Below are 27,674 nucleotides of genomic sequence, written 5' to 3'. Positions count from 1 at the left end.
ACGACCCGCTATTTTTTAGCGTATGCAATAGTATAGCGTACACTATACTAAAACTGTCTAATACTATCATGAAGGGAACAGGCAGAAGAGAGCAAATGCTTTGTCTGCCTCTCGCTTCAAAGCATCTCCAAAGCTCGAGAATATGCGACCTCCAGCACTAAATTTATAGGAACACTACGCACATGAAGACAAGCACATCTCGGCATGCCCAGCCTTTGCATCTGCCACTAAATATCTCCCAAGATTTATGCATGTGAGCTATGCTGACAACCCGGGCAAGCGGTGAAGACGCACACTCAACCTTGGTCCACGCAGCCTTTCTCAAACAAAAGCCCGCGCAGCCTTCCGTTCGAGGGAGCCCCACTTCCAGTAGGAAGTCAAGGTAACACACAAAAATGCTTTTACATAACATGTACTGCCCGCAATGTTGCTGATTATGGCATGAGACTTTGGTAAATCATTCCAATGCAGAATGCTCAATACCACCACTACAAGTGTGCTGCACAGCAAAAAAGGAAGAGAAAGAAAGAAGGTGGAAGTTTGCAATGTAAATGTGCTGCAGTCCCTTGACAACGGTATGGAAGGCACAGAAGAAATGTTGCTTGCATGCGCCATTTGAAACAAAGGGGGAGAGTGTCTACAGTGGCAGAGAAGCGTCTCTACCAGCAGCATGGCAATGCAACATTCAATTTCTCCCATCTCCTCTACTAATGAACCAATTTTAAATATTCTTAGGATAATACATTCCCCTTAGTGTATATAACCACAATTTTAATGGGGCCTGGTGAGGGGCACTTTTTAATAGGGTCCTGAAGTTAATATTGTGCACGCCACCTTTATTCCATTTCTGCTTACTATAGGACTTGATGCTTCGGCAGCAATGAAGGCACCGAGATCAAAAAATATTTTAATTTGCTTCAATATCAATTTCCATGCTGACTGCAGGATTCAACGCGAACCATTTGTGCAAAGAATGTGAGGAAGAAGGCACTTAACAAATATGACTTATGCTGTCCGTTTTGATCGGTTCGGCATGAAAATCATAGTGGACATGCCAATGCTGACCGTGCAGTCAGGACTGTTAAACAAAAGCACGCTTTACATTTTTTTTAGAGCTATAAAGAGGTCTTAGCTAAGTGAAATATAAATTAAAGGCATTTACAACTGACACTTTGTGTGCTGTCTAATGGTTCACACAAAATGCGACATTAAAATAGTATCGCAAGGGCCCCTTTAAAAAGAACAAGAATGACTTGATAGGTACTGTTAGAGAGCTGTTTGCAAGATAAACCAACTTACCAAGATTCTTATTTCTTGTATCTGGAACTATTAGTGCAGACAATGTTTTCAAAATGTCTAGTCCATTTCGTCATCATCATCATCATCAGCCTGGTTACGCCCACTGCAGGGCAAAGGCCTCTTCCATACTTCTCCAACTACCCCGGTCATGTACTAATTGTGGCCATGTTGTCCCTGCAAACTTCTTGATTTCATCCGCCCACATAACTCTCTGCCGCCCTCTGCTACGCTTCCCTTCCCTTGGAATCCATTCCGTAACTCTTATGACCACCGGTTATCTTCCCTCCTCATAACGTGTCCTGCCCATGCCCATTTCTTTTTCTTGATTTCAACTAAGATATCATTAACTCGGGTTTGTCCTCTCACCCAATCTGCTCTTTTCTTATCCCTTAAGGTTACACCTATCATTCTTCTTTCCATAGCCCGTTGAGTCGTCCTCAATTTAAGTAGAATCCTTTTCGTAAGCCTCCAGGTTTCTGCCCCGTACGTGAGTACTGGTAAGACACAGCTGTTATAAACTTTTCTCTCGAGGGATAATGGCAACCTGCTGTTCATGATCTGAGAATGCCTGCCAAATGCACCCCAGCCCATTCTTATTCTTCTGCATATTTCAGTCTCATGATCGGGATCCGCAGTCACTACTTGTTCTAAGTAGATGTATTCCCTTACCACTCCCAGTGCCTCACTACCTATCGTAAACTGCTGTTCTCTTCCGAGACTGTTAAACATTACTTTAGTTTTTTGCAGATTAACTTTTAGACCCACCCTTCGGCTTTGCCTCTCCAGGTCAGTGAGCATGCATTGCAGTTGGTCCCCTGAGTTACTAAGCAAGGCAATATCATCAGCGAGTCGCAAGTTATTAAGGTATTCTCCATTAACTCTTATCCCCAATTCTTCCCAATCCAGGTCTCTGAATACCTCCTGTAAACACGCTGTGAATAGCATTGGAGAGATCGTATCTCCCTGCCAGACGCCTTTCTTTATTGGGATTTTCTTGCTTTCTTTATGGAGGACTACGGTGGCTGTGGAGTCGCTATAGATATCTTTCAGTATTTTTACATACGGCTCCTCTACACCCTGATTCCGCAATGCCTCCATGACTGCTCCATGAGCAATTAACTAGACAAAAGTGGGCACCGTCAAGCTCATGATGTCACAGAGAGCTGGTATGGGAGCTTCATGGTGGCATTGGGAAAAGTCTTTCACCTTTGCATCTTCTATGGCTTACAAGGCTTCCTTTCATGATATGAGTGACCTCTTCACTATTGCAGAAGTGTAATTTACTATTACAGCTTAACATTCCTCTCCGATGTTAAAGAATGGACACTGTAAAAACAGACCAACGGAGTTGAGGCAGTTTTATTTGTTACACGTCTATCTTGCTAACCACATATTTTTAAAACCTTCTGTCTGGCATCGGATTATTTTGTGGACACCCTCGTTCTCTTGTTCCAGGAGAAGTTATCACCATAGTTCTGTCGTGGTGGTCTCTTTGGTGCAGGCTCGTCAACATAGTAGTCCCAACCTGTATATGAAAAAACACTCAATTTAATGTTGCCAGTGTCATTAGATTAATAAAACAAGACATTATACCACTGGGAATGATGAAAGACACTCACCATTCTTCTCACAAAATGCCATGGCAGCCTCCTTGGTTGTAAAATCCAAGTTCATGTTGGACAAGGGATCACCCCTACAGCCAAAGATTTAAAAAAGAACGATAATATTTAGCACTTCCCCGAGATAAATGTGTTCCATGGAAACAAGCCCTTTTAAAAAAAAACATTGTAGTGAACCCAAAAATGTGTACCCATTGCACCCAAAAATAGTCAAATTTGAGAGAAATTTTATATAAGCAGCTTATTTAAAGCTCTGACTCAGTAAATGCATATTCAGATATGAAAAACAGCGCGTAAAAATTTGGTTGGTTTGTGAAAAACCCAGTGCAAAAAAAAAATCCATTAAACCTGAACTGCTGGTTCAGTTAAGCCAGGGTCCTTAGATACTCTTTTACCATCACACTATGGGAGAGCTTCATACTTTGCCAGCAGTGACGCTACCGGTTCAGCAACAAGCACTCAGCAAGCGGCGCAGCAGCTTACCAGTCTGTTAGTGTGACTTTTGTAGTGGCTTCAAGCGCTTTTTCTGCCTTTTCGCATGTGCAGAGAAGCTTGAGTGGTCCTACGGAGCTTGAAAAACAATGCCAAGGACCTGTTTTGTGCAACAGTGTCATTCTGGCTTAGCAAGTATGAATTAAATGAGCTGCCAACCTTCGTGAAATCATCTGTTTAGAGAAAGCATCACACAGGCAACGTGATTGCTGCAGCACCTGTCCTTGTGTGCATACCAAGTGTCCCAGCTTAAGTTAATAATAATAATATTTGGGGTTTTACGTGCCAAAACCACTTTCTGATTATGAGGCACGCCGTAGTGGAGGACTCCGGAAATTTTGACCACCTGGGGTTCTTTAACGTGCACCTAAATCTAAGCACACGGGTGTTTTCGCATTTCGCCCCCATCGAACCCAGCTTAAGTTAGCCAGGCTTTTGAAAAAAAAAAAGATAAGAAGGAGGAAAAGAAAAACATGGTGCAAGATAAGATTATGAAATTTACATGGTCTTTTGATCAGTAGGCCATGTTTCCTTTTTTGTTTACTTTTTTTTCAACAGCTGAGATAACGTTAGATGGGTCTCCCTCTATTTATTAGTGCTTAAAGTTAGCTGAAACATGCTTCTGAAGTTGAAATGAACAATTGTCAGCTCTTGTCAGTCATTCAACCTAAGTTTGAGGTTGCGTTGACGCCGTTTGGAAAATGTTGGGCCTAGCTCAGCAGATGAGTTGGTGCACCCCCTACTGATGGACCTTAACTAATTGATAAGTAATTAGGACGAAGGAAACGGCCTTTGTAGTTCAGCTCTGACCATATAGTGATTTGAAGTGTTGCATGGTGCGCACACAGGTGGGAAGTGGCGACACCACACCGGGCCAACATCGATATGTCACTGTTGTCGATTGAAGGTTGCCGACCACATTCGCCATGCTTTGATGAACAAAATGCAATTACATGTAGTGGTAGCTCTCTATGTATTGTCCACGCCCTATAGAGGAAGATGCGATATTCTTAACTGACGCATTTTTAAAGAAAGCTGTGCGCTCTCTAACTGAGCACTTAATTGCCATAGAGTTTCCTTTAACAATCCTTCATCGAGCACACTGCATGCATGATGAAGTGTTCTAAAAAAAAAAAGCAAAAACCAGCTATCAAAAACAGCCCTCAGTCTCCCAGCCGCTGTTTCAATGGAACCCCTGAAGCTGCCGGTCACTCATACCATGTAGCTCGTCCCAGTTAGTGTGATGCAACAATGCTCATATTCACAAATCAGCATGTCTTGCAATATTTCATCATTATTTCATGTCCGCGCTGCACGGTTTGCACGGTGCTTGAAGCAAACAACCAACTGTGGCTGTACGCGCCAGTGTGAACAAGTATATCTTGGATAAATCGGTATTCAAATGTGGAAAGTTGCACACGCTCCAACTATTCCTTGCCACGAATACGCAAAATGTTTTTCTCAGAAGGCGTAAAACAAAAAGGTGAACAGCAAGTGTATAAACTTGTGGCAAAATTTCTACAATGGCCACGTCAGCACAGGGGGCCATTGTGTCGTCACAAGTGTGGCAACAAAATTGTCTGACTTGTCTGCTGACAGCTCCCTTCCTGCCGACATTGCTGTCAGCACAACAAAGCTGTAGCAGGAAGTCGGCAGACCAAAACTGGTGCCATGTCGGCCTAGTGTGACTGGGCCTTCTAAACTATTCTAAAACAGCAAAGCAAGCCAATGACACTGGCATTCGTAGCCTTCTTTTTGGCAGCGGTACCCCTAGCAGCAGCTGCTGTACCCTATAGTAAATTGGCCTGAATTTTCATGACCTGCTTAAACTAAACTTCTGCTGCTCTCGCTTATCCTGCTACTTAGCAAGAGGCCCGGATTGGCAGACTTGGAAGAGGTAAATCTGACAGCTACATGCAAAGCAAATGGTGTTTCTATGGACATAAACAGCAATGCCAGTCCCAACAATGATGTGGAAACCTATAGGGCTCACACCATAGAAAAGACAATTAAAGAGGGCCTCGTTGTGCTTCTGTAGGTTGGTAATTAAGAAGGGGCACTACCCGAAAGAATCACCTTCACAAATTTAATTAATTACTAGTAATCAATTACATCTTTTAGTAGTTTTGTAATTGACCAATTACATTCTGAATGAAGGAACGGTAATTGGCAACTTTTCTTACGTCTGCACATGGTGTAGCTGATAGTGCCCTGAATACTTCGGTGCATTTGGGCGCTGTGGACACGCCACACTCTATCGTTTATTGATGCTGAAAAGAAAATATCTAATATCTTTTTTTGATAGAACAGTATTCGTGGCATAGCCCCAATGTGAATTTGTTACTCTGAATGTTCGAAGTCATCCCCAGCCCGTTTCAAAGAATTCAAGGAGCAAATTTATTTTCAGGGAGTTTAAGGGCCCTTTAATCTCTTTTTTTTTTTTCAAATTCAAGGATTTTAAGGATTTCAAGGAAGTGTACGAACCCTGTGTGCTTAATGAAGTGGCAAATTGTCTTGCACAGGCACAGAGGGTTCCACAAATGCAGGGACTACTGTATAATGCATACACCTACTTAAAGTGAGTTTCAAGGTGCATTTAGAGTACAATGAATTGCATGACTGTCTGGAGTAAACAGAAATGGTCATCATAAATATGGTGTGCTCACTTGCTGCTACACACTGAGATACCAGAAGAGATCAGGTGGCATCAGTTCACCCACTACATAGCCTATCTGTATCGGGGGATTATAAGAGCCAGACTTACAAGAGCCAGGCAAACTATCATGCATGTACATATTGTAACACTATCGGTATTCATTGGCACCATTTACTCACAAATATGGTTTATTCTAATTAGCTTCATTGTTATTGCTCATATTGTTCCCTGTACTGCTGCACTGTCCTATGCCTGTACACATACGAGCAACTGATCACTGGAAGTGCATATTGCAATTGTAGTACCTTTTGCTTATGAATAAAAGAACAGAATTTTTTGCATATGTGGGATCATTTACTGCAGGAAAAGCCTGCAAAGACTGCCAGTTTGACTTTCATTCTTCTGTTGAATTATTACAAAAGCTTCTGCCAGCCGTGACAATGTGCTGCACTGTGTGACATCACAGAGTACAGTTTGATCACTCTGATACTATGTATCCCATGTTCCACCCCTGCAGTGTTTTCTTGCACATCAAACCCATTTTCTTGGCAAAACTGACTTACTTGATACCTCCTAAACTGCAGTCTGCTGCACTAACTTGATATAATGTTTTCCTTTACAATCTCTATAACATTCAAGTGTACCTTGCATTGTTAAGAAATGGTGACTTGCCACTTCAGCTTCCCCAACAGCTAGCTCTTCTTGGTTCTAATGTGATCTCATAAAAAATGCGGGACCTTATGTGATCACCCTAGAAGTCGAGAAAATACTGACACACACTTAGAAAATACTGTGCTGGCCCAGTGGAGCTCGGTCACAACTCAGAGCAGCTAATACAGTCAAATACAGTGTCATTTCTTGAGCGTAGTGAGTCCCTTTTAAAGGTAAATTTTTCTAACTTTACCTGCACTTATGCAATAATCATCTAGATGTACAGCTGAAGACATGTTGGCAGCCGGCAATCACTTCATTAACACCTTTATTATTTTGGACAACCTATTTCAACCAGGTTGAGTCATCAAGAAACCATTTTAGAAGTGCCTGCCATGTTCAAGCTTACTAGCATTGCATTTCGAACTCATATGCTTTCCTTATTGGAATGGCCAACGGCCCCACGTGTCCCACATGCAACATCGACGAGACGCTCACACATATTATCTGTGTCTGCCCGCGATATAGCGCCCAGAGACAAGTGCTGTGCAGAGTACTGGACCAGTTGGACAATCGTCCACTATCAGAACTCAAAGCTTTAGGTCAGTACTCCCACAGAACATCTGCACTGAAGGCCTTACTCGCGTTATTAAGGTTCCTGCGATCTATGGGGCTTCACGGTAGACATTAAGAATGCCACCCCCTACCGATCTGTAGTGCATGTGGCTTGTTCGTGCTCTTCTCTATTTCTCTCTATCTCCCCCTTCCACTCACTTTCTCTTTTTATCCCCCTTCACCATTCCCCCTGTGCAGGGTAGCCAATTGGAACTGCCTCTGGCTAACCTCCCTGCCTTTCCATGCATCCTTTTCTCTCTCTCTCTAGCTTGAAATTTTAATATTTTTCACAAAATGGGCTTATCCTATCCTGTAGAACAAGTACCAAGGTACACAGGTAATAAAATTTGCTATATAACTGCCTGCTAATCCATGACACACCAGCAGGACAAGATGCAAGTTACCTCATGTTACACAGTTGCAGTTGAGCTTCAATAATATGAAGAACACAGATCTAATGAAATAAATATTAATTTTATCACCAGTATCAGCATGTCGTGAATATATGCTTAAAGCACATATAGAATATATTGAAGATATTTCCATGTCAAATGCAACATTGTTGTAACAAGTGTGGGGTTCTCCTCCGTACTCTTGGGACAAAGGAACGACAGTACACAGTAGTGCAAACAATCACAAGGGCATTTATTGCACCTTTCCTAGATCAATGCCTGCTAGCCGAGTTGATATCCACAAAACATGCCGATGGGCGCGCGACAAATCTAGAAGTCCGACTCACCGCGACCGGATAGCGAGCGAATATGTTCGCCCCATGCTGGATCCCAACACCTGGTCGTTCGCACGTACTGTCACGCGAACGGTGGCGCAGTCCAAGGCGGCCACGCGAGACAGTCTCGCAGAAGCATGGGTCGGCGCACGCGCGGCACGGCATGTCCGTACCGCTTGACGATCTCGAACCCAAGAGAGAGCGCCTTCTGCTCCCGCACCCAAGTAACCCCACCGGTAGCAGCGCAACACTCGCGCCATCTCTCGCGCTGCGCTTCAACCACATCGACCGCAGCGGGCGTCACGCAGGCCACGCGGCGAAGCGGGATTGCAGGAGGTGGGGGAAAACAAGATATCTGGGGACGCGCGAGAGTCGCGCATCCCCACACAAGATTCAAATGTCTACCATTATGACTTCATTACCGCTCTTCAGAAGTTAAGTTCAAAAGCTTGAAATGAGCGACCAAGTTTCAATGGAATTTTTTACAAAGATGATTTTTAGCTGTCATCAATCCCTGATGTCTTTGTTTGTTGGCTTCTTATGATATTGTAACAACGTCAAAAACAGGGGTCGTAGAGTGCTATTCAGGAGGCACAGCGGCGGGCCACCTTTTTAATACCGAGTGCAAGTGCGACTTCTTCACTACGCCTTGACAAAGCGCTCAGGCCTAATCGCATTGTCCTCTTCTTCATGGAGTACTGGCATGGCATTTGCATCCCTCCGAAGGAAGCATCATCCCGATGCGCAATTCAATCGGGACAACGGGACAGAGTCACACAACCACACACACAAAAAGAAAACGAGAACAACAAAAGAAAAGCAAAAGTTAGGTCGACAGGCATGCCTTCATCCGTACCATATGCACCACTTCGGGTAAGTGCTTGCGGCGACTGGAGCTATTGTCACTGTCTGGAACAATCTCGTAATTCACGTCGCTCAGGTGGCGGGTCACTCTGTACGGCCCAAAGTACCGTCTTGGGAGCTTTTCGGAGAGTCCACGAAGTGTATGGGTATCCAGACCCATATTTTGTCGCCGGGAGTGTAGAAAATGGACCTGTGTCGAAGATTGTACCGTTTCACATCTTGGTCTTGATGAATGCAGATACGTACACGAGCAAGCTGTCTGGCTTCTTTGGCGTGCTGAGTAAATTTGTCAACGTCGGTAGGTAGGTGGTCAAACTTGTGCAGCAGCATGGCATCCAGCGTTGTTGTGGCTTCGCGATCGTGGACCAAGCTGAACGGTGCCATTCCAGTAGTTTCCTGTCGATTGGTATTGTAGGCGAATGTTACACAAGGCAAAATCTGATCCCAGTTCGTATGTTCTACGTCGACATACATGCATATCATTTCTGTGAGGGTCTTATTAAGACACTTGGTTAGTCCGTTCATCTGGGGATGATAAGCAGTAGTTTTCCAATGGCTTGTACCACCGTGTCTGAGAAGCGAGTCAAGAAGTGAAGGCAGTGAAGGCAGTTCCCCTGTCTGTGATGACTACTTTTGGGGCGCCGTGCCTAAGGACGATGATTTCAATGAAAAAATGAGCTGCTTCGGCTGTTGTGCCTCGCTGTGTAGCTTTCGTCTCCAGGTAGCGCGTCAGGTAATTGGTTACAACAATGATCCATCTGTTGCCAGCTGTAGAAGTTGGAAATGGGCCCAGAAAATCCATTCCAACTTGGGCGAATGGCTGACCTGGTAACACGACCAGATGTAAGAGAACTGCAGGCTTGCCGGGAAGTGCTTTACGTCTTTGGCAGTCCGCACATGTTTGCACGTGATGCTTTACAGCAGCAGGTAGCTTCGGCCAGTATTATTTCCGTCAGAGTCGGGACAATGTTCTCATGTAGCCTAGATGACCTGAGGTGGTTTCATTATGGCATGCTTTTAGTATTTCTTCTCGAAGTGATGCCAGTACAACAAGCAGGTATGTGCTGCCACTGGCAGAAAAGTTCTTCTTATTGAGAACATTGTTCCGGACACAAAACGATGGCAGTCCTCTGGTATAAAGTCGCGGAACGTCTTTTTCGGCCTTCAAATTAATTAGTGGGAGCAACTCTGGGTCATGGCGCTTCTCCTGTGAAATGGTGACGGCGTCGACGACACCCAAAAATGCAGCGTCCACGTCCATGTCATTGGTACCTGCGGACTCGACGGGTGACCGCAAGAGGCAGTCGGCGTCGGTGTGCTTTTTCCCTGATTTGTAAATTATGGTCATGTTGAACTCCTGAAGCCTAAGACTCCGGCGGGCCAGATGGATGTTTCAGGTTAGTCAGCCAACAAAGAGAATGATGATCGCTGACAACCTTGAATGAACGGCCGTACAAATACAGGCGAAATTTGATAACCGCCCACACTACGGTGAGGCATTCCTTCTCGGTAGTCGAGTAGTTTTCTCCCATACGAGAGAGAGAGAGAGACCAGCTAACGTAGGCGATTAGTTTTTCAGAACCGTCTTGCCACTGCACCAGTACGGCACCCAGACTAACATTGCTCGCGTCAGTGTGAAGTGCTGTAGGAGCACGCTGGTCGAAGTGCGCAAGAACGGGAGGCATTTGCAGGCAATGGCGTAGCTCGCTAAATGCTACTTGCTCATTTTCCCACACAGAAAGGGAACATTGTCACATGTCAGGCGTGTTAATGGAACAAAAATACATGAAAAGTTTGCAATAAAGCGTCGTTAATAGGCGCACAGCCCCAAGAAATGCCTCACTGCCTTCTTGTCGGATTGTGTGAAGAAGGCCACAGTATCTATTTTGCCTGGATCAGGTCGCACACCCTCGTGACTGACGATGTGGTTGAGGGAGCACAGTTCACTGAAACCAAAATGACATTTCTCGGCCTTTAACGTCGGTCCAGCCAAGCGTATGGCTTGGAGAATAGTGAGTAACTGGCTTAGGTGCTCCTCAAAGGTAGCTGAGAACACTGTGACATCGTCTAGATAAACCAAGCATGTTTGCCACTTCAAACCTGATAGTATGGTGTCCATTAGATGCTAAAAAGTGGCAGGCGCTAAGCACAAACCGAAAGGAAGGACCTTAAATTTGTAAAGACCGTCGGGGGTCACAAAGGCAGTTTTTTCACAATCTCGATCTGCCAACACCCATTTTGTGACGTCTTTCTTTGTGACCTGGTTTAATTTGCAGTAATCGATGCAGAATCGCAAACTGCCGTCTTTCTTCTGGACTAATACCACAGGTGACACCCAAGAAATTTTCGAAGGCTGTATCGCACCATCCTCGAGCATCTTCTTCACTTATTTGTGAATCTCTTCATGTTCCTTTGGAGCTACACGGTAGGGATTTTGTCGAATCAGCCGCGTAGTATCATTCGTGATGATACGGTGCTTGGTCAGTTGTGTTTGCTTGACCTTTGATGTAGTCGAAAAGCAATCTTCAAACTGGTGCATCAGCTCCAATAGGCACTGCCACTCCGAAGGTGACAGGGTGGAGCTAACGTCGACAGACAAAGGTGGCAAGAGCAGCACAATCGTTTTCTTGTAGAGTAGAACAATCTCTCGTTTGGGTGATGTCGTCGCAGTACGCAATTGCAGTACCTTTCTGGATGTGACGGCATTCGTTGCTCAAGTTCGTGAAAAGGACTTCCGCATGCCCATGAGCCATGTCGAGTATGCCTCTAGCAATGGAAACGCTTTGCGTGAGCAATAGTGCAACAATTTGCTATGCGATCACATCCCCGTGGTAGGGCTTCTTGATGATATAGAGACAAGGTGGCAGGATCGCGGCTGAAGGGTAACATCGTCAACGATTCGCAAACACTCGCATTTCCCATCATTCATCATGTCACCATATGGGCTGGCAGAAAACGTCACCATATGTTCCGGAATTTTTATGACTGCGCCGTGATCTCGCAGAAAATCCATACCCAAGATGAGGTCTTTGCAGCAGTCAGGAAGAATGACGAAAGTCGCAACGAAGTTGGAATCACCAATGTGAATTCAGGCGGTGCATGTTCCCGTTGGTATCATTAGCTGAGCCCCGGCACTTCTTATGTGGGGCCCTGTCCACGGTGTCTTCACTTTCCTAATGCGGTCGGCCAGCTCTTGCCGCATAATCGAGAAGTCTGTGTCAGTGTCAACAAGTGCAGTGACGTGATGTCCATCCACCAGAATGCTGAGATTGGCAGGGGCAACGTCGTCAGCGTGAGTATTCGTCGTCGTCATGTCGTCTTTGTCGGTGTGAGTATTCGTCATCGTCATGTCGTCTTGGTCGGTGTTAGCATTCGTCATCGTCATATCGTCTTCGTAGGGAGCGTGGGGGGTATTTGTGGCGTCTCGATACAAGGCAACCTTCCCCCTGGAGGTCGCTGCTGTTAGTTTCCCCAGAGCAGACTAGGGAAGCGACCACCCCTGCTGACGCCAGAGGTGAAAGTCTAGTGGTTTGGGGGCAGTGTAACGCACAGGTGATGGGGACTGCCAGCAACGTGGTCAAGCTGCATGGCAGGGTTCGGGGCGCGATGGTCGTCGAAGTGCAGAGAAGCGGCAGGCGAAAAGCAGCCGGCTCCAGCATCAGGATGGGGGCAGTAACCGGCAATGTGACCTGGTTCACTGCAATGGAAACAGAGTGGTCAACGGTTGGCCGCGCGCCACAAGTCAGTACAGCAATCTGGAGGTCTACTCACAGACTCCCGTTGCCACCACAGCACGGGAACGGACCGTGGCTGAAATGGCCTTATTGGCAGCGAAGGAGAAGGACGTCGAACCATGTCAGCATAGGTCGGCGGACATGTTGCTGGACATGGGACTGGTGACGAGAAGGCTTGCAGCAACTCCTAGTGCACGACTTTGGCAACAGAAACGACTGGCAACTCTGTAGGAGGAATGCAGAGAGCTTGCAGCTCTTCGAGCAGGATGTTTCGAATCATGTCCCATAAAAAAGTGAGGTGAATAATCTGAGCTGCGGAGCTGATTGGCATGTTGTTGCGCTGGCGGTTGAAGTGGGGGCAACGTTGCTGAAGCGCCCGCTCGATGACAGTCGCTTCCTTGATTAATTCATCGACCGTTGTTGGTGGGTTTCATACAAGACCGGCAAAGAGTGGTTCCTTAACTCCCCGCATCAGATGACGCGCTTTCTTTGCCTCAATCATATCGAGGTCAGCTCGATGAAATAGACGGGCAATATCTGCTGCATACATGGCAACGGTTTTGTTGGGTTTCTGTACCTGAGCCTCAATAAGTTGTTGCGTGTTATTGCGCCGGTCCGTGCTCGAGAATGTATCAAGGAGCTGACAACGAAAATTGCTCCACATTTGGAAGCTCGCTTCCCTGTTCACGTACCATGTACGAATGCTGTTTTCTTGCGCGAAATCAGCATGGGCAAGCTTTTGTTGGTCGTTCCAGAGATTTACCAGAGCGACACATTCGTACTGGTCAAGCCAGTCCTCGATATCTTCAAAAGCATGGCCGTAGAATATTTCGGGGACGAGAGGGTGTTCAAGAGTCATCTCGGAAAGGCTAGTCATCGTTTGTGAAGGAGGAAGAAGCGCTGCGGATGTAGCCATGCTGGTGGTAGTTGCAACAGGAAGGAAGTCCAGGCTCAGGCCGAGCAGGCGCCAACTGAAACAGTGCACTGGAGTCCTTAGGAGAGGTGGACCTTCGGAACTTGGTGTTAGGTTCCGAACAGGGGTTCTCCTCATTCATTCATCATCATCATCAGCTTATTTTATGTCCACTGCAGGACAAAGGCCTCTGCTTGCGATCTCCAATTGCCGCTGTCCTGCACCAACCGACTCCAAGTAGTGTCCACGAATTCCCTATCTTCATCGCCCCACCTAGTTTTCTGCCGTCCTCAACTGCGCCTCCCTTCTCTTGGCACCCATTCTGTAACCCTAATGGTCCATCGGATATCTAACCTACGCATTACATGACCTGGTCAGCACCGTTTTTTTCTCTTAATGTCAATTAGAATATCGGCTATACCCATTTGCTCTCTGATCCAAACCGCCCTCTTTCTGCCTCTTAATGTTACGTCTAGCATTCTTCATTCCATCTATCTCTGCGCGTCCTTAACTTGTTCTCAAGCTTCTTTGCCAGTCTCCAAATTTCTGCCCATATGTCAGCACTGCTAAAATGCACTGATTGCACACCTTCCTTTTCAATGATAGTGGTAAGCTTTCAGTCAGGAGCTGACAATGTCTGCCGTATGTGCTCTAGCCCATTTTTATTCTTCTGTAAATTTCCTTCTCATGATCACGGTTCCCTGTGAGTAAGTGGCCTAGGTAAACATACCCCTTCACAGACTCTAGAGGCTGAGTGGCGATCCTGGACTCTTATTCCGTTGCCCGGCTATTCGTCATTTGTCTTCTGCATATTAATCTTCGATCCTGCTCTTACACTCTCTCTGTTAAGGTCCTCAATCATTCGTTGTAACTCGTCTCCAGTGTTGCTGGAGACGAGTTACACAGGACAGGACAATGTCATTTGCAAGCCAAAGGTTGCTGAGATATTCGCCACTGATCCTTACTCCTAAGCTTTCCCAGTTTAATAGCTTGATACTTCTTCAAAGAATGCAGTGAATAGCATTGGAGAGATTGTGTCACCTTGTCTGACCCCTTCCTTTATAGGTATCTTTCTACTTTTGGAGAATTAAGGTAGCTGTGGAATCTCTGCAGATATTTTCAAAGGTATTTATGTAAGCGGCCTGGGGCCCTACAACGTAAAACTATTCCAATATTTTTATTCCAATCTCCTGACATCGAATTTGCATAACCGCCAACGAAAGAATCGGGTAGTGACCCACAAGGTTGTCAAGACAGACCAATCAAACGCTCTCCTTGTTTATAGGAGCTCACTTTCATTTGCTTTAAAAACGAATGGCATTGCCTACACTGTGCGGCTTGTTTTATCTAAATGGCTGGAAAGGAGCGAGGAGCACGCTCAAGTGGAGAGGCGAATCGATGGGGCTGAGCAAGTGCACTGAAAATCGATAACTGGATGAAGAGGGCAGTGCCGGCGTCTGCAACTGGTCCGTTTTCCCTTACTTAGCTTGGGGTGGCTGGTCGAAAATTGCGGCAGCATGCAATGGAAGGTTAAGAATGCCGCTAAAAGGGATCCTCAGCAAAGAAAACTTGGCTGAGCGAGGTCACAAACGTGCCGAAAGTGCTCGAAAACGTTACACGGCCACACAAAATGTTTTACTGTACGAAAATAAGCCCATGCTCTCCGGCACGTGCGAGTAGCCAGTGCCTGAGCAATCGGTGGCAGCCCTCTTTTATTCCTTTCGGAACGGGGCAGCCTGCGGCTACTCAGAGAAAAATTCTGTTTTGTTTGGCATATTAATGTATCTTCAATGCATACACGTCACTTTTGTGACGTCACGTGACAGGCAGGTGAAGTGGGTGCAGCCTGAAAACTTTTGACCAATAGCCAATGGCTAATGGCGAAAAGGCGTCGAATGAGAAATAACTATTTTTCTTTTGTCCAATCTACTCATGCATAATCGGAATGTACACGTCATATCGAATGGGGAGCTATCGCGGTTTGCATGACATCGCGTGACTGACAGGCGAAGTGGGGGTGGCCCAAAATGTTTCTGGCCATTCGCGGAGGGCTGATTGCAGAATTGGAATAGAAGTTTGGAATAGCTTTACGTTATAGCGCCCTGTACTCCTTGATTATGTAATGCCTCTATGACTGCTGGTATTTCTACTGAAACAAATGTGTAGCATAGTCATGGCGTGCTCGCAGTAACGCCAGACCAGTGAAGCATCAGCGTAGTCAGTAGAACAAAATGAACGTTTATTCAAAGGTGTAGAGCGTATTTATAGGTAGCCGAGTGGCAGGAAGATAGGAAGGAGCTCGTGTTAGTAGTGATAGTCTGAACTCAGAAGGATCGCTAGATGAGGCGATAAAAGGTGCGTGCACTTCGAAAACACATGTGAAGTTGCAACATTCCTTCCTCCTCAGAAATGAAAGTGTTGCACTGGCTTGCGTTCTCTCGTTGAACGTCTCAGAGTTTGTTGGGCGACACCTGTATTCAACGGGGCCACTGGAATATCTGGTGCCGCAAAATCTGGAGAACGGGTGCCATTTGGAATGCGCCGAGCAGTTATGCCTTCATCTGGGTTCATCGTTTCTGGAGGCTGTAGTTGTGTTGCTTGCTCTGGCTCAGTGCGATATATGGTGGTTGTAGTTACTGTCGGTTTATCGCCTGGTGCTTTTTGTCGCGGGCGGATCTGGCCTACGTGCCGCTTTACGACTCCGTCTGATGTTTCCACGGTCACCATTCTCGCTCCAGACGTCGCCTTCACATGGCCGGGTGTCCACTTGCTCCCCGCACCGTAATTGCAGGCATACACATCACTTCCAGGTAGCGGCAACCAGTCATCTTGGTTCTCTTTTGGTCCTGGAAGTGCTGGAGGAAAGCATGTGTCCAAGCGTGAGCGTATTTGATAGCCCAAAAGCAGCTATGCTGGGGATTTACCCGATTTTCGCGGAGTCCACCGGTAATTAAAAAGCAACCGTACTAGGTTCTCTTCCAGTTTTCCTTTCCTCATTTTTCGAAGGCCATCTTTTATAGTTCGCACTGCCCTTTCTGCCGCACCATTAGACTGGGGATGGTATGGAGCGCATCGTAGGTGCACAATGTTGTTGTTTGCCACGAACAACGCGAAGTCTTCACTGGCAAACGGGGTCCCGTTGTCAGAAACGATCGTGCGTGGTATTCCAAACCGGCTGAAAATGCCACGCAGACGGTTAATGGTAGTCTCCATTGAGGCATGCGACAAAGGTATTGCTTCGAGCCATTTGGTGTGTGCGTCGACTACTACGAGTATCATTTTTCCGCAGATCGGACCAGCGTAGTCAATGTGAATACGGGACCACGTTTCGCCTGTTTCAGGCCAGTTGAAGACGGGAGCTGCAGTTGGCATCGGCAGATTTTGTACACAGTACTGGCACTGAGCAGACACGTCTTCAATATTTTTGTCAAGGCCTTGCCACCAGAACAAAGAACGCACGACAGATTTCATTGCCGGTGAACCCTGGTGCGTTTCATGTAGAAGATGCAGCACTCGCTCCCTAGCTTCGGTCGGTATTATGACCCTATTATCCCAGTACACCAGTTCATGTGTTACGGATAGTTCGAGCTTACGGTAAAAAAACGGCAGTACGTCCCGGGCCATTCCGTTTGCGTTTCTGGGCCACCCATGTAATATGTACCGTTTGACCTCGACCAGGACACGGTCAAAAGACGTTAATGCCTTCAGCTCACGCGTTGTTATGGCGCCATTGTTCAGCTGGTTTAGCGACAGCACATATTCGGGCGGCTCAACGTCGTCGTCAGATTCTGGAGATCGCTGCGGAAGTCGGCTCAGAGCGTCAGCGTTCAGCATCTGTCGTCCTGGTGCGTACTGTAGCCGGTAGCGGTAGGCCCCCAGGTGGAGTGCCCAGCGTTGTATCCGTGCGGCAGCCATTGTGGGCGTCTGCTTGTCCGCTCTCAGCAGGCCCAACAATGGCTGGTGGTCAGTCACCAAGGTAAATTCCCGACCTAGAAGGTAGTCACGGAATTTCGTGACGCTGAATACCAGTGCTAGTGACTCTCGCTCCAGCTGCGAATAGTTGCGCTCCGCCTGCGTTAATGTTCGTGAATGGAAACTGATGGGCCTGTGAACGTTACCGGTGGTGTGAAACAAGACAGCTCCCACACCGTACGGAGACACGTCACATTCAAGTTTAAGTTCCTTCGAAGGGTCGAAATGAACAAGAACCTTGGCTGTTTTAAGGCTTTGCTTGGCAAGATCAAACGCGAGCTCTTGAGGCTGTTTCCATTGCCAACGTGCGTTCTTTTCAAGCAGTTGATACAATGGACCAAGTGTGGTAGACACGTTCACAAGAAACCTCGTGTAAAAAGTAATCATACCCAAAAACGAACTTAGCTTGCTGACATTACAGGGGCTCGGTGCCTGCATGATAGCGTCAAGGTTTTTTCCTGTCGGATGAAGCCCATCACGATCGATCCGATGGCCTAGATAAGTTACTACTGGGCTGCGAAAGTTGCATTTATCGAACCTTAGCTTTACACCGCGCTCTCGGAAACGCTCTAAGACGTTTTTCAGCCTTTCGCCGCCGTCACTCGCTTTTTCGGAAATGAGCACATCGTCAAGATAAGCCTGTGCTCCTAGAAGGCCAGCCAATACCTCATCCATTTTTCTTTGGAATATCGCGGGCGCAGAGGCTATACCGAAAGAAAGTCGATTGTAGCAAAATAGCCTTTTTGGCATATTAATGACGCAAACTTTCCTCGCGTTATCGTCTAGCACCACTTGATTGTATGCATCCCGTAAATCCAGAGTGCTGAAATAGTCCCCATTGTGTAACTGGGCAAACACATCCTCAATGATTGGCAATGGGTATTGCTCAGTTGCACACGCTGGATTTACTGTGGCGTTGAAATCGCCGCAAATTCTTACTGCGCCGTCTTTCTTAAGCACTATGACTATGGGCGTTGCCCAGTCAGAGTGTGCCACCGGCGACAGCACTCCCAGAGAAACTAAACGGTCTAGTTCGAGTGACGCTCACTCGCGTAGTGCGTATGGAATGGGTATGGCCTTACAGAACTTGGGTACAGCACCTTCCTTCATGCGCTGACTGTCTGGAGGGCCCTTGATTAGCCCCAGTTCCTCGGAGAACATGTCGTGGTGGTCATTAAATATGTTGTTTACGCTGGATTCGCTTGATTCATTTGTTGCCGCTGAGTCCTCTACAAAACGAACCACCGGAGCACCTGTGCTGTTCAGCTGCTGGATTAAATCGCGACCGCAGAGGCTTGGTCCCGCACAGTCCAACATGGTCAGCACACACTTCACTGTCACCCCTTTATGACAAACCTGGAGCGCAAGCTCCCCAAGTACTGGAAGGCGTCCTGTGTAGCAGGATAAATTGAGACTGGACGGTTTCAGTTTCGGCCATTGCTCATGGTGCTTATAATACAGTTGACGCGGGATGACACATACGGGCGACCCGGTATTGACTTCCATGCTCAGCTGCACACCGCACCAAGCAAACGTCCGACGAATCGGCGGTTCCAGACAGCTTTTTCGTTGTGATACCAAAGTCCAAATGTGGGTGGCTTCGTGTTCCTCGTCTGCCAAGGCTTCCGTCCCAAAGAGGGTGTTAGTTTGTGCCGTCCTTGCCGTGCCTTGTTCTCTAGCCCCGCGACTTCGACATTTCCTTGCAAGGTGACCCCGTCGTCCACAGTGGTAACAGCGAGTGTGAGACCAGGGGCAACATGCGTCATTATGTTTTCTACTACCGCACCTTGCGCATTCTTGACTTGTGGCAACCATCCTCTCATCCACCAGAGTTTCTTTCTGATACGCCTGTACTTTTAACACAGGTGTCGTTGCCGGTCCGATCATCTGTTTTACATCACTATCCGCAGCCTCAGCTGCAAGGGCCATCGCTTCAGCGTCTTGTAGCGTTAATTTCCGCTTTGCCAGTAGCTGCTTCTGCAGGGCACCTGACCGTATACCACAGACAATGCGATCTCGTAGCATGCGATCCAAAACACTTCCAAAATTGCAATTGTCAGCTATTCGGCGAATGTCTTCCAGGAATTCATTAATCGGTTCGCCCTCTGCTTGACAACGACTGAAGAACTTGTAGCTTTCGGTGATTTCGTATCTCTTAGGACTGTAGTGCTCACTCAAAACTTCAATGGCTTCTTCATACGTCAACGCATTTGGCTTGCGCGGAGCCGCCTTCCCTGCTAGCACTTGGATTGCACGCGTATTTACCGCAGCAACAAGCAATGTTCTTTTCTTAGTCGAGTCTTCAATCACATTCGCTTCAAAGTATGCTTCTACTTTAATAGGGTACGGCTTCCACTTATCTTTGCCTTCTTCGAAGTCCGAAAGTAGGTGAGCCATGATGGCCTTGGTTTCTCGGTTCTGTGTGGGTTCCGGTTCAACGTCGACTTTCACTGCATAAGCGATGTCCATCTTCGTCGCCACTGTAGCATAGTCATGGCGTGCTCACAGTAACGCCAGACCAGTGAAGCATCAGCGTAGTCAGTAGAAAATGAACGTTTATTCAAAGGTGTAGAGCGTATTTATAGGTAGCCGAGTGGCAGGAAGATAGGAAGGAGCACGTGTTAGTAGTGATAGTCTGAACTCAGAAGGATCGCTAGGTGAGGCGATAAAAGGTGTGCGCACTTCGAAAACGCACATGAAGTTGCAACAAAATGCCTTTTCGTAATCTATGAAAGCCATATAGAAAGGATGATTGTACTTTGCAGATTTCTTGATTACCTGATTAATGACATGGATGTGATCCATTGTGAGTATCCTTTCCTGAAGCCAACCTCTTCTCTTGGTTGACTAAAGTCCAGTGTTGCCCTTATTCTATTGGATATTACCTTGGTGAATATTTTATATAATACTAGGAGTAAGCTAATGGGCCTATAATTTTGAATTCTTTAACGTCTCTCTTTTTGTGGATTAGTATAATGTTTGAATTTTTCCAGTTCTCTGGGACCCTTGAAGTCCATAGACAGTTAATATAAAGGGGCGTCAGTTTTTCAAGCATTATGTCCCCTGCATCTTTGATTAAATCAACTGTTATTCCATCTTCTGCCACTTTTCCCCATCTCACATCTTGCAAGACCCTTCTAACCTCATCGCTAGTTATAGAAGGAGTCTCTGCAACCTGTTCATTAATGCTTTGAATGAAGGTATCATAGTGGCTCCTCTGGGTACTGCGCAGGTCAGCATAGAATTCTTCCACTGCTTTTACTATACCTTCAAGATTGCTGATGATATTACCCTGCTAATCTTTCAGTGCATACATGTTGGTTTGTCCTGTGCCAAGTTTCCGTTTCACTGATTTCAGGCTGCGTCCATTTTTTACGGCTTCTTCAGTCTTTCTCACGTTATAGTTTCGAATATCATTTAATTTCACCTTGTTGATTAGATTTGACGGTTCCGCGTATTCTATCTTATCTCTTGAGTTCGACACTTTCATTCTTTGTCGTTTCTTTATTAGGTCCTTCGTTGCTTGGGAGAGCTTATGTACTGGTTGCCTTGGTGCTGTACCTCCCACTTCAATTGCTGCCTCTGAAGCCAGCCTCGTTATGGTTTCATTACCTCTATGTCATCATCATCATCTTGCAGTTCTAAGGCTGCATATTTGTTTGCAAGTAGCAGCCTGCATTGGTCTGCTTCTACCCTTACTGCATCTAGGTTGGCCTGTTTATTTCTAACCAATTTTACTCTTTCTCTGCTTAAATTGAGGTGAATCCTAGCCCTCGCTAACCTATGAGCACTGCACTTTACCCTACATATCACTTCTACACCCTGCACTATGCTGGGATTGGCAGAAAGTATGAAATCTATTTCATTTCTTGTCCCACCATTAGGGCTTTTCTAGGTCCACTTTCTGTTGCTACGCTAACTGAAGAAGGTGTTCATCATTCGCAGCTTATTCCTTTCCGTGAATTCTACCAGCATCTCTTGTCTAGCATTCCTAGAATCGACGCCATAGTTGCCAACTGCTTGTTCACCAGCCTGCTTTTTCTCCACTTTTGCATTGAAGTCGCCCATTACTACAGTACACTGAGTTTGCATTTTTCTCATCCCTAACTCAACATCTTCATAAAACTGATCTGCTTCACCATCATCATGACTGGATGCTGGAGCTTAGGCTTGTACTACCTTTAATCTATACCTCTTATTAAGTTTGATTACAACTACTGCTACCCTCTCATTAATGCTGTAGAATTTGTCAATGTTGCCCGCTATGTCTTTAGGATTGGTAATCCTACCCCGCATTGCTTCTTATGTGGAAGACCTCTATATAGAGGACTTAGCCATTAGTCAGCACTGTATAAGCCAATGATATCCCAAACAATGCCTGATAGTTCCTCAAAGTCCTGCTAAGCTAGCCTCACTCGACAGAGTTCGGGTGTTAAAGGTTGCCAGGGCGAGTTTCCATAGGCGGCTTGTCCGGGTCCAGAAATTCTTAGCACCCTCTGCAGCATTACAGGTCTGACCGCCGCCTTGGCCAGGTGCTCCACAGCTGCTGGGGACTGAGGGCCATTGGTTAATTGAAGATGTCATCAGGGAGGATGTGGCCGAATACTGCACCAGGGAGGCCAATTCCTGTTCTGGTGAGGGAGTGTCTCTTGTTGAAGCTTAGTGGGTCTTCGCAAATTGGTTGTACCTGGACTAGTATAGCCCCACTCGCTCTCAGCATCTTCTGCCGGTGTCAAGCGCCACTCCAAGCCTGGAGATGTAGTGCATTGGAGGAGGTGAAATTCTAGCTTACCACCCTCAAATTAAAAAAGGAAATTGTCGTACAAGGATCCGAATGTCTGAATATGGCAACCGAGCCATTGACATAGCTCAGTCAGATAACCCTGTAGGTGGCAAGACTGCCTTATCGCGGAGAAGTCCAGCCCAGAGGGCCTTACATGCCTAAAAGGTTCCTTGAGTTATCTGCCATTGGTGAGTTTTGCCGATCGTGGTAGGTAGTACAATATAGTGTCATTTCTCAATGGTCCTAACATCGTGGTTCCGAAATCTCGTGTATGCATGCGGCCATTTTCGGCGAATTCGAACAGCACTTAAAATGTGCGTGAAAAGTAAGAAAAGGGAAAAAGGCTTCAGCACTTACCGGAAAACCCAGAGTCGCGCATATGCGGATATAAACCCATTAGCTTATTGTCGCATCTGCCTGCCTCTAGCCATCTTTTTGCAGCCATTTTCTGGCTGTCATTTGCATATATACCGAAACTTTCGCTCCCAGGCAAATACTAAGAGTGGCGACACGGGCCACAAGAATAATATAGTTCTGAGCCATGCATAAAACAGGCGACCTTGACAGCGGCTAGGTGCCTTCAACCTTTCTACAGGTTTGGACAGTGCTTATACCAGAGCTAATGAGAAGAAAGAAATAGCGGAACAGGCCCCTTAGCTTACCAGGAACACTTCAGACCCAGACGCTAGCAAGTCAGGAATGTTATGCTTCCTTTAAAGGGACACTAAAGCGAAACAATAAATCAGTTTAGACTAACGAAGCATTGCTTGAGAACCCTGTAGGCAGTCATTTAAAAAAAATAGTTTATTAGATGAGAAAATGAAGGTCCAAGTATCAGTATTTTAATTTTGCGCCGGTACGTCAGCATGACGTAAAGGATTCCAAAGTATGTTTTCGCATTTGGGCCGCGTTGGCTGAATAAAGGTTCCCAAAACTTGGCATGTTTAATACTTGGTTCCTTTAGAACACAATGTAGTCAATCTGTACCACTATATATAATTCGTAGGCCCTAAAAGATGCCATCAAAGTCCAATACGTCACAGCCCCCAGGTGCGGGAACTTAAGTAGGCGTTGCCACCCGTATTTCATTCTTGCGCTTTTTCTGGCTTACCAAACATCTTATCGTTATAAGAGTGGTGTTTCTGGTGTTGTAGGATGGTAATTTACTAATGCAGAAGAAATCATTTTTCACTTTAGTGTCCCTTTAAGCTAAATCAAGGCAGTCTGCGATCAGTCAGACATGGTTTGTACACTTTGCGCGTGGAAGCAATTGACGACCCTGTTACCACTCTGCTCGCAATTCATTACAACAGTTCCATTTGCTGCTTAAATTTGATAATGTGGATTCAGCCAGCTTCCATTTACCATGACTGCTAAGTGACCAGTTGAACTGAGCACCATTAAGTAAAATAACAGCTAAACAAGCAAACACCAAACTCGTGACTCACGTGGAGGACCAGCCCATGAGTGGGTTCTCCCAACGTTCACGCATGTCAAACTCCATCTTCCATTTATGTGTGTTGTAGGTTCCAGACTGCATGGCATTGCGGGCAGGGATGAAGATGCGTACACGTCGTGTTTTTATGTGCTCTTCAGGTACGCCGGTAAGGCACGAGATGTCCATCTACAAAAGCAGAGGGAAAAGAGAACAATAACTTCTCCCTTCACTTTTTCATTCATCCGCACCAAGTTCTTAACTGATTAGAGCATAATAAAGTAAACATGTGCTTGATGCACAAATTACCATGTACGAGATGAACACCCACTGTGAAGCTGAACTGAATGCAACATGTAAACCGTTTTGCAAGATGAAACAGCAATTAAAGCTTTCACAAGTGTCTGACTTCAACACTAGCACAAACAACCTCAATTAAAGCCCTTAGATGACAACATCCCAAGCTGTACATACAGTTTAGTTTTTCCTATTAACTGCGCAATTCATGATGCTATAGCCAACATAAGAACAGCTGTATATGCACATATGGCACTTTATGTGTATGTTAACTCAGTTCCACGATGCACGACAGTAAGAAAATGTTTTTTAGGATCACATCAGAATCAGAATCAGAATTTATTGTTAGAATTTGGGTCAAATTACATGTATTTAGTATGCAGGAGGAGGTCCTATAGTCAAAGACTGTATCGGGACCTCCTGTACAAGAATAGTTATGATAATTGACATCGCAAAGCAATAGTAGCATATAATAAGGTATTATACAAGCAACAGGAAATGAACGTTAACAGAGAAAAATACAGAATTCATTACAAATAATAACAAGGTTTAGCTTATCTCACAGTAACATAAAAAATTGCATGTGAAAAATATACCAGTAGTTTATTTACAAGAACAAAAACAATCAAAAAAGGCAAAAAAAAAGCGAGAAAGAACGAAAAAAAAAAACGGTTACAGTAAATTTTCTGATTAGTTTGTCAATAATAAATGCATTTTGAGTTCCCTTTTGAATTGGTGTAAAGATCTTCTATTTTTCATAATGAGAGGAAGAGTGTTCCATACAGATATGGAAGTGAATTCCACGGTTTGTTTGCCGTAGTTAGTGCGGATTCGTGGTAAAAGAAAATTGTTATTTAACGCGAATCTGGTGGTACTATTAGTTGTCAGGTTAGATGGTGAAAATGTGATCGACGGTAGCTCATTATGTAGAAGTCTGTAGAAAAAAATACCTAGGTTGTATGTAGTGAGCCCGGAAATAGTAAGGATGTTATTCTCGTGTAGTAGGGAAGTGGCATTAGAAAACCATGAACTATATGTAATTATTCTGATGGCTCGGTTCTGAATTGTTTGTAAAGACTTAATATGAGTATTATAGGTGTTTCCCCAACATATGATCCCATAAGTAATGTGAGAGTGGACAAAAGAGTGGTAAAGTGAGAGCAACGTGGTACGTGTGAAGTAAGGGCGTGCTTTAATTAAGATGCGTATACCATAAGCTATTTTCTTTTTTATGTGAGCAATATGATTGTGATATTTCAGATTACAGTAGATTACACATAGTAGATTACACATGCCCATGAATTAAACTAAGATGGGCTACTACAGTCGCTCCTTCTTTTGCTTTTATTTATTTATTTTTTCAGAGTAACAGAATATGTGTAGATATGCATAGGGTGCCACCAGGCCAGTTTTCCACCGGCACAGCCGGTTTTTCCTTCACAATGCCGGCTGCAGGTTCAACATACACATCAGCACGCCATTTGCCAATTTTCTGGTTTTCCCTGAACCAGCACACAATTCGCATTGCAAGTGCTCTGTAGGGCCAGTGCCTCCTCTATGCTCGTAGGGCATCCATATTTAGAGCGAACAAATGAATCATTGCAAGCAGAGTCGTTCCTAATTCCTTAAGCTGTTCATGTTTGTAGTAACTGTTATGTTGTCCGACGCTGTAAGACTGAGTCATTCTACTTTTTTCTTCTGACCTTTCGCTTACGAGTCCAAGCACAAATTCTGCTTCTATATTCTCTGCAGCCTACCGATGGCACCTTTCACGTCAAGTGGCATGACCAGCTTGGGTCACAAGCTAAGTCAGTGCCTCCTCTAGAGGAGGTGCTGGCCAAGTGGATGCACACTGTCCTGTTTTTGAGCCCCACACATACCTGTGCTAGCGCTATGGAAACAATGCTTGATGAATGGGCTGTGGAATTACCCATTGGTGTTCTTAAATAAATTAAATGTGTACTAAATTTCAATCGTGAAAAGCTTGTTCTCGACGTATCGGCACTTTATTTTGTTTTCATTCAGTTTGTATTTTTGCAAGCAATACTTATCGCAAAAACACGCAAGAAACAAAGCGACATGGTGCTTGTCGTATTGGCCGTCATATTCAGTAAAAAAAAAAAACTTGTTCAGGCTAGACTTCCAAGGTGAAGCACGTTACCAAATAAGATATAGCTGCGAGTGGCATCACTGTTTGTGCAGTTCGACGATTTCAAAAAGACGCTGTCAGATTTCAAAAAGAAGCTGTCAGCCTCCCTCATACAGATATCGCTTAGTCAATTGGGTTCCCGCTGTAATTATGCCACATTTTGGAACATCTGCAAAGCACAACTTACTGGTGTATCAATAGTGATAACTTCAGCAAGCTGCTTCTCTTTTTTAGCTTCATCAGGATCCTTCAGAGCAGAGTCGGCGTCTTCTGGCACATAGTCGACGACTTGAGTTGAATCGGATGACGCCAGCCGGGAACCAAGGGTCCGAGTCACGCTTCAAACCCGGAAAGACGGGAAAGGTTTTGAAAAACTAAACCACCTCAGCTAGTAAAAAAAAAAATAGACCTTCAGCGTTTTGCCACAGTAACTTGGTTAAAAACATTACATTTACAACAATGTGACCACGGAAGACTGAATAACCTTCAAAACCTGCAGCCACAACTTGGGTCACTTTCTTAGCGTAGATAAACATAAAACATGCTTTGGTACACAAGGTGAAAAGCATTCGTCCTCCTACCTTTTCGCAGAGTTACTCAACCATAAATGAGAGAACCTAGTAGAAAAAATTCGAGCGGAAAGCATACTGATCTTGGAGCGGTACAACTTCTCCAGAAACCAAAATTTGCAGAAAGTGTGTGGATAGGGAACGGATTGGCTTGATCGTGTTATGTGTTATGGGGTGCCATAGTCCAGCCAACGTTTTTTCCTCTCTGTGTGCGCGAAAATTTTACGCGAATAAAGCTCCTTGGGTGTGTGCAGGTGGAGTGTAATGCAGGCGCCGGTGTTTGCTGCCACTGACATGAAATGTTAGAGACAGTTAAACTGTATGAGCGCGAAACACTAATGAAAAATTTAGCATAAATTGAACAAAGCTGACATACAGGTTAGAAAGAAAATTGAAGAAAACTTAGAAAGAAAATTGTCCCGATTCGGTTAGAAACCTCTCAATATATTAACTCTATAATTAAGGGGAGTGCGGTAACACGATTAGAAGACGGGACAAAAGAAGACACACAGGGAGCTGTGTGTGTCCCTGTGCATCTTCTTTTGTCCCGTCTTTTAATCGCGCTACCGTACACCCCCTTGCAGATGCATTACCAACAAGCCCACATTGCAACCCTTATTCCGTATGCTCTGTATAGGTGTTCAGTGACCATACGTTCTTTATTCTATGACGATACTCTCGACAGCTGCACAGTACTGGTAGCTCGCCATGCGCAAAACGCCGACTGTTCTTGATCGTGATTTAGCGCTTCTGTCAGTCTTCGGCGATGTCTTCAAAGAACTGTTGCGTAGTTGGGTGTGCTTTAAAACATACAAAAACTCGCCAGGCACACACAGTTTCCAGTGCTGTTCTTCACGAGCAAGCGCGACGGCGCCGGTGGATCGCGGCTGTTCGACGGA

General features: G+C 45.5%; 1 protein-coding gene across 1 annotated transcript; it reads right to left on the bottom strand.

Moving 5' to 3' along the window:
* Nucleotides 1–2,640: 2,640 nt before the first annotated feature.
* On the bottom strand, nt 2,641–26,996 carry ND-18 (NADH:ubiquinone oxidoreductase subunit 18). Its single transcript, XM_075680122.1, has 5 exons — nt 26,788–26,996; nt 26,394–26,544; nt 23,774–23,949; nt 2,919–2,992; nt 2,641–2,824 (listed from the first exon to the last, which is right to left on the bottom strand). Exons 1-5 carry the CDS (start codon nt 26,850–26,852, stop codon nt 2,721–2,723), a joined length of 570 nt encoding a protein of 189 aa, XP_075536237.1. The 5' UTR covers nt 26,853–26,996; the 3' UTR covers nt 2,641–2,720.
* Between the last annotated feature and the right edge of the window lie 678 nt (nt 26,997–27,674).

Source organism: Dermacentor variabilis, chromosome 2 (genome assembly GCF_050947875.1).
Source record: "Dermacentor variabilis isolate Ectoservices chromosome 2, ASM5094787v1, whole genome shotgun sequence".
In the NCBI taxonomy this organism is placed as follows: Eukaryota; Metazoa; Arthropoda; class Arachnida; order Ixodida; family Ixodidae; genus Dermacentor; species Dermacentor variabilis.
Note: the sequence above shows the minus strand (reverse complement) of the source record. Positions and strands in the feature narration are given on the sequence as shown.